The sequence below is a fragment of the Ooceraea biroi genome, chromosome 5 (genome assembly GCF_003672135.1).
Source record: "Ooceraea biroi isolate clonal line C1 chromosome 5, Obir_v5.4, whole genome shotgun sequence".
NCBI classification, from domain to species: Eukaryota; Metazoa; Arthropoda; class Insecta; order Hymenoptera; family Formicidae; genus Ooceraea; species Ooceraea biroi.
In genome coordinates, this window is record NC_039510.1 from 16311974 (window position 1) to 16318932 (window position 6959).

Here is a 6959-nt window from a genome sequence, read left to right on the forward strand (position 1 = left end):
AAAAGAAAATATTGTATTTATTTGTCATACACGAATGTTTCACACATTTCCATCAACGCATTTCCAGTCTAAAAAAATTACATCGTCAGTTAATTCACGGATATATATTTTTCATTAATAAAATAATCTATTTAAAAATAAGAGAGCCAACTGTTTCATAAAAAAAAACCTTAATATTTACACAGAAAAATGTTTGACTCACTACAAATTTAATAAAGTTTTGGAAGGAGAATCACAGGTTGTTATTCGAGTATTACAAAGCGTTATTCTACATTCTGCAGATCTGTTATATACGAAGGTAAAAAATTACATCCCGTGTATGCACCGCGATCGATACAGTATATCAAAACGCTCCTCCAGTACGGATCCAAGGCGAGTAATTCGGGATTTCCCAAAATAATGAGCAAAGCGCGTGCGCGAGTGATCGCAACGTTGAGCCTCCTGGGTGAAGCGACGAATCCTAAGGCATGCTTAATATCGTCGTCAATTAGATTGTTACACGATCTGACGGTCGAGAGAATGATTACTTTCCTCTCTTGGCCTTGAAATCCTTCCACGCTGCTGATTTTCGGTAATTTCATATCTATCTCTAACAACAAATCTCTGATTTGCAGTACCTGAGAATTTAGAAAGACAGCTTGGTAAGGAAAGAGAGAAGCCATGGATCGACTTGATAAAATTTCACTTGGACAAGTGCATACCTGTTTCTGATAAGGAGTTATAATTCCTATGTCATCTGGCTCGAGTCCGTATTGGTATAATTTTAACAAATAAAGGTACACCTGCGTCGCTTCTTGGGGATTGTACCAGCTTGGGCTCTCAGAATCTCTGTAATTCTCTCCTTTAACTCCGTGAAAAACTATGGCCGGCGGTGATCCGTGGTCTCTCGTGGGCAATTCTGCCCTCAGCGCTTCCAACAGCTCAGCTTCCTCGCTCTTCGTAGGCGATATCTAGATAGATAATCGACCAAATTTTAGTTAATCGATGAAAGCACCGATTGAAAATAATAATAATTATTGCTAACACGTACGTGCGACTGCAACTCGGATTCGTAAAACAACGAGTTTGGCAAATCCAGTATTTCTGGTAGGCTCCGGTAGTTTATAATGAGTTTCGTGACAAGTCTGGAATCGTAGCCGGCCTCGAAGCCTTCCAGATCTCTCTGGTAAGGGAACTGATGCAACAGCCTCGACAGATACGATTCACCGAGTCCAAAATGCTGCGCGAGCTTACTCTGCACAACCGGTCCGAGCTGCATCGGATCACCCGCGAGAATCACCTGGCCGTAATCTGAATGAATAAAATTCAAGGGAATCAGGATCTCGGGCTCGGTCGCCTGGCCGGCTTCGTCGACTAGAACGTGCGAGAAATGACCGCGTGGGAAACCCATGTTGTACAGTATTCCCAGTGCGTTGCACGTGCCGACAGTAATTCTATGACGACCGAGAACGGACATGGTACAGTTCATCTTCGGCCCTTCCTCCTGATGATGTTTACGCTCGTGCGTACCCTCTGCGGCCAAGTCTGCCGTAGCACAGTACGGCAACAATCTCTCGGGAATTGAGCCGTCATACAAGCAATGATAAGCTATCAATCGCACCTATAATGTACAATGAATAAATAACTTCAAGTCACATAATGATCTGCAATTCAACCCTTTATAATTAATATCAATAAAAGATTTTATTAATCTCGCAGACTAAAATTTATTTAAAAAAATAGCGATATTTAAAAGTATTGCTAGCTCATAAAGTGTAAAGAATTTATGAAAAATCGTACCAGATCACCGGGCTTAAGTACATTGCTCTCCAACAAGCGCTCTGCTATCAGGTTGGCTGAGCTATTCGACGGCGTCGCTACGAGAAGCCTGCTTTCAGGTATTACAGTTACAATTTGTAGGATCGCCTCGCACAAGGTCATCGTCTTTCCTGTTCCGGGCGGACCAAATATGACGTAAGGTAGCGGGCGCCCCAATCCTTTCAATATGTTTCTTACAGCCTCTCGTTGGTAGTAGTTCAGCTTTTCATTGAACCAGTTTAATTTCCGTTTCTTTATTTGAGTAATGTACGGCTCTAACTCATTGTCAGTTTTAGCGATTGATTGATTTGTCTCTCTTGTAACTGTGGTACTAGCAACGTCAGTTTTACTGTCGCTCTTCATTAAATTCGTCTTCTGATTCGGATTTGTTGCCACTCGCGTCGCTGATATCTTCGTCCCTTCGGACAACGTCTCGATGGGTTTAACATTGAAAAGTCTTTCCGCTACCGACACTCTCGGAGACATTTTAATTACGTTATCAGACGTGTCGCTTTCAGAAGCAATACTGTTGGAGGAGCTAAAATTATTGTTAAGCGTCGAGTTATTACGTTTATCAGAAATTCGCGTGCGAGTGGGCTTCTCTTCGATCTCGCACTCTTCCAAGTGAAATTGCGGCTCTTTCTGCAGCACTTTGGTCGGAAACAGGAGATCAGCCCGGAGACGATTGATAGCTAGATTAACAGAATCGTGATAACGATTCATGGTAGTTTGCGAATACTTAAACGTCACTTGACAATCTTCATTGTTGTAATCGTGATGGAACTTCTCATTAAACTTGAGGAAGATTTCGGAGCTCGTGACTTGGTGAATAAAGCCCTCGTATTTTAGTTTCCCTGTTACAAATTGAAAATATATGATTATCAAGATATTAAAATATAAGGAATAATTTCAGAATTGTAGATTTTATATTTTTTCACAATTTATAAACAGTTTAACATAAAAATATATATTCTTTAAGTTTTTCTATTGCACCTTGAGAGCTGTCCCACTGAAAAGAGACTACAGCTCTATCGCCAACGAGCAGAGAAGGTCTTTTCTCCGCCAATCCTGGCACTTGAAGTACAAGATAATCCTTGTATCGTCGCATAATTGCGCTTTCCATGCTGTACTGTTGCAGATTGAGCGTTTGCGCTATTTCCTCTAGGTACAGTAACGTGTGAAAATGATCCTTGTACGTTGCGAAGGAAAGCGATTTTAAGAGGCAGGGTATCTGATCGGCCACAGCTATTTCACACTCCATCTGCGACTTCTTTTCGCTCGTAGTGCTTAAAACCGCGTTCCAAATGTATCGCGGTACCTTAAACATACCGCTACGCACTTTAATAAACGCAGGTGGCTTGCACGGTTTTACGCCGGGGATATAAGTGACTTCGTTCAACTCATCCAAGTCAGACATATTGAGTCGTTGGCTCTTGTTTTGCGTGACGGATGTGGGATCCGTTTTTCGTGGAATATCTTTCGCATTAACTATTATGTGAAACAATCTACCGATCTTGAAGTCCTTAAAGTTAAAGATAAAGAGCTCCTCAGATATACCGACGAATTTTGCTTTACACTTGAACGTGAACATAACATTTTCCGAAGGATTTATCATCATTGCATCATCATCCGTATTATCTGGTACCACCAATGACAGTTGAGATGGAGTCTCTTGCGGCAGAAAAGACCCACCTTGCAATATGTGAGTATCGCTGCTATTATTTTGTATCATAACTATTAAGACACTCTCTTCTTCTATATTTAAAGTGAATTTTAAGTCGTCATCTATAACAATATCATTTTTGTTTTCTAGCAAGTCATTTGTGTTCGATAGTGCCAGATGGAGATTGCTTATAGCTGGTAACCGTGACGATTTGTTCGCTGCCTGAAAACAAGAAGTATAAAATAATTTTACACATTTGCTTTTTTCTCACGATATTGATTTTCGATATAACAGATCGATCGGCGCGGACGCAACGATATTAATATCGACATATCTGCGTTTTCCTTACCTGATTCAGTGGAACTACAGTTATTGATCTCCAGGTGTACTGTCCTTGATCGCTCTCTATGCTATCGCTCACTACTTTGTCACCGATGCAAGGAATGTAACCCGGCTCGCACGCTTGTTTGTGAAATATAATCTGCCTATCGATTATCCCCACGTCAAGATCGTATTTCGAGATCACACCAACATCCAGTTTAGATCGCAACGGCTTAATTCTGTCCACCTCCAAGATTTCACCGCTCAAATCCGTAGAGCTGTTACTCAGTTCGACCAACGATTCCAGTATCAGCCAGTCGCCAATCAAAGGAATAAAGTCGGACTGCACCTTGCTCAAGTCGATACGAACGTTGTTCGGCTCGACGATAGCAATGCGGCCCTCGCGTTTCGTCACCCTGGCAATTATGCTTCTTGGTATTACTTGATTGTGAGCAGCTCTCTTCGTTTTCACGTGTACGGCGTCCCAGGACTCGTCATCTAACACACTAATGATTTTTCGTATTTTCGGCTCCGCGTTGGGATCGCGCAGATACGCCAAGTAGTAAACCTTATCGCCTACTTTCAGATTGATACTGAGATCATCGTTTTTTTCGTACATATAATTATCATCTATGAGGACGTAATCCGTAGCGACTTTAGTAATGCTTCCCGTCCTGTAATAGCATCCCTCCCCATTCAGTGCTTCCTCCGGCTTTGCACTTACATTTCGCTGCCTCTTAGCTTCTATGCGAGATATTACTTCATTTATATCTTCCGTTTCATCGGCATATAGGTACTTTAACGTACGCTGAATCGCACTATAGATTAGCGACAGCATATTTAGGTTCTCTGATTTCTATCCAAGTACCTGCGAACATAGGATACATTAAATACGTTAAACTGAGAAAGCGAAATAGCAAAAAGAAAAATACTAGAAAAAGGAAATAAACGGCAAGAAAAAGGAATGAGATGAATTTACCGATCTATAGGCTGATATCTCCACTCGGTTGCCTTCAGATAATCCAATTCCTTTCGCAAGGACTGTACACGCTTGACGTGCAGCTCTTTGAGGAAACGCTTACGCTGCTTTTGCTCTTGCAGCTCACATCTCATTTGATTTAAAATTTTCGACGTCTGAGTAGTGCTGGAGGTTAACTCCGAGTCCTGAGATTCTGGCGTTCTCTGTCCCGTTGAGTGTCCTAGAGTACTCGAAGACAGGGTGGATGAATTCATAATTCGATGACACCGTGTGTCGCTTGAGAGAAACCACCGGTCACTCTCACATGCACTCCCGTATTTGATCAGAAACCTAACCTAGCTTCCAAGCTGCATGATAGGTGCGTGTAATATAATTATGTCGCAGAATTATCTGTACACTTTATATTATGCGATACAGCGATGTATATATACGTGTTATAAATAATGTGTATAGGTTTTTTGAGTTGCTTTGTAAAAACAACTCTTTCGAAGTATAACAGACTCAAAATACACTCGCGCTGAATCGCGCCTGTTTGAATCATACACTACACCCCTTCAGAAGAGTTTTTAAATGTCGAAATCTGCAAGCTGGTATCACACAAGTCGCCGTTCGTTAGATGAATAGATTGGTTGTCGTTTGATGGGATATCTGGAGTTTTCCGAAAATCTGTTCAGAAATTTTAGAGTTTTCATTGACTTCTCTTTTTAAAATATTGGCAATTTAATTCAAATTAAATTTACCATAAAAAGGACCACCTTTAGCCGACATTTTTATTTGATTATCTGACAAGTACTACTATTTAGTTTATTCAAGACTGCGACCAAATGGTAAAATAGGTCGCATAATAATTATACTTTTCGTAATCAGTAAAAATGTCTCAAATTACGTATGTGCTTTTTGAAAAATAAAGACACATCAATGCATACCTACCATTAAGATTATAACTTTGCGTGTCCTCCGCACGAGGTCCTCAAAATCAATTCGGAAATTGCTCGTCACTTCTATCAACCCTTAATTTAAATTTGAATTAAAACTTCCTTTTCTTAAAAAAATGGTGCATCATTATAAAAATATGTAAATTAAAAACAAAAAAAAGGACAAGCAGAAGGACTTTCGATAAGGTAATTAAGTTTTTCGTCCAATATATCATTAGAGAAAACATCATTCATCCTTTTGTTAATAATTATAGATAAAGAGACATTAAGGATTATTTCACATTATTATATGATACGTGTTCTTTCAGTAATCAAGCAAGCGATAAAAAATGCGTGACTCTTCGAGAGGATCGACAGAAAATTAAATCTTAAGTCTGATGTAAATCTAAACACAAGATTGATCGAAAAATTGCAACGGTAACATGAGGAGGACACCGAGCAAACGTGTCCTCGCAGGACCGTCACGCTTACTGCTGCAGAAACCGTACGGATTCTGTTGCGATGAGCAGGCTCAGGATCCTGAGAAGGGCTACGATCTGCGGAATCCACCCTTTGCGTCCTCCTTAACGGACGTGGTTCTCGACGAGGGTGGACCCGGCGTGAAATTCCGTGTCGAGGACATCGGTCGGCCACCGTATCCGATTCAACGCAGAATCCTGGAGATCAAGGATAAGGCTTACTTGGGACGTTGCAAGCAGTGCCGAGGTCCGTTGCGATGGTACCTGGAGGACGAAATTGCGCTCGGGCGCGAAGTTGTTGCTAAGAAGAGACGGGATGATTACAACGAGAGTGTAAAGAGGAACCTGAAGATTGCTAAACAAAAAGGTTCTATTTTTCTAGAACACGAGAAAATTTAATAGTTGCAATTTCTTTATGTAGTATATCTTTCATTATACCTTAGGTTTATTTGTCTTTTTTTGTTTTATATTGCGTACAGTAATTAATTTTGATGGATTTTAATACGGCCAAAAAATGCAATTTTGAAATTGATAACGCAGCTGACAAATATTTCAAATATCATAATTTTGATTTTTTTTTATTTATAACTATACAATTTATCTTTTCAGCAAAAGAACGCCGAAGAATTAAGCGCATTAAAGGTCGGAAATTGCAGAACATTATTCCAGAATTAGAAATTATACAGAATAATCAAGAGTTGGAGAACTGAACTTGAAAGAAGCTCAGATCTGTATGTGTTCCTTGCAAGCAAAGTAGAAAGTTCTTATAATACCTAAAATTAAAAGAAACGCACATTTTAAAATAA

At 40.1% G+C, this 6959-nt stretch overlaps 2 protein-coding genes across 2 annotated transcripts; one reads left to right on the forward strand and one right to left on the reverse strand.

The window, feature by feature from the left end:
- LOC105286517 (RNA helicase Mov10l1) lies at positions 1-4902 on the reverse strand. The gene is made up of 7 exons (XM_011351523.2): positions 4761-4902; positions 3810-4649; positions 2791-3682; positions 1780-2651; positions 1031-1600; positions 702-950; positions 1-617 (listed from the first exon to the last, which is right to left on the reverse strand). Exons 2-7 carry the CDS (start codon positions 4617-4619, stop codon positions 264-266), a joined length of 3747 nt encoding a protein of 1248 aa, XP_011349825.1. The 5' UTR covers positions 4620-4649; positions 4761-4902; the 3' UTR covers positions 1-263.
- Positions 4903-5029: 127 nt separating this feature from the next.
- LOC105286516 lies at positions 5030-6932 on the forward strand. The gene is made up of 3 exons (XM_011351522.3): positions 5030-5881; positions 6004-6520; positions 6763-6932. The coding sequence occupies exons 2-3, from the start codon at positions 6118-6120 to the stop codon at positions 6861-6863; spliced, it is 504 nt and encodes a 167-aa protein (XP_011349824.1). The 5' UTR covers positions 5030-5881; positions 6004-6117; the 3' UTR covers positions 6864-6932.
- The last annotated feature ends 27 nt before the right edge of the window (positions 6933-6959 follow it).

Coding starts and splice junctions, on each gene's coding strand:
- LOC105286517 (XM_011351523.2), bottom strand. CDS start 4,619: ATGCTGTCGCTAATCTATAGTGCGATTCAGCGTACGTTAAAGTACCTA. Junction 2,652..2,790: donor TCAGTGGGACAGCTCTCAAG/GTGCAATAGAAA, acceptor AATTTGTAACAG/GGAAACTAAAATACGAGGGC. Junction 951..1,030: donor AATCCGAGTTGCAGTCGCAC/GTACGTGTTAGC, acceptor TTATCTATCTAG/ATATCGCCTACGAAGAGCGA.
- LOC105286516 (XM_011351522.3), top strand. CDS start 6,118: ATGAGGAGGACACCGAGCAAACGTGTCCTCGCAGGACCGTCACGCTTA. Junction 6,521..6,762: donor GAAGATTGCTAAACAAAAAG/GTTCTATTTTTC, acceptor TTATCTTTTCAG/CAAAAGAACGCCGAAGAATT.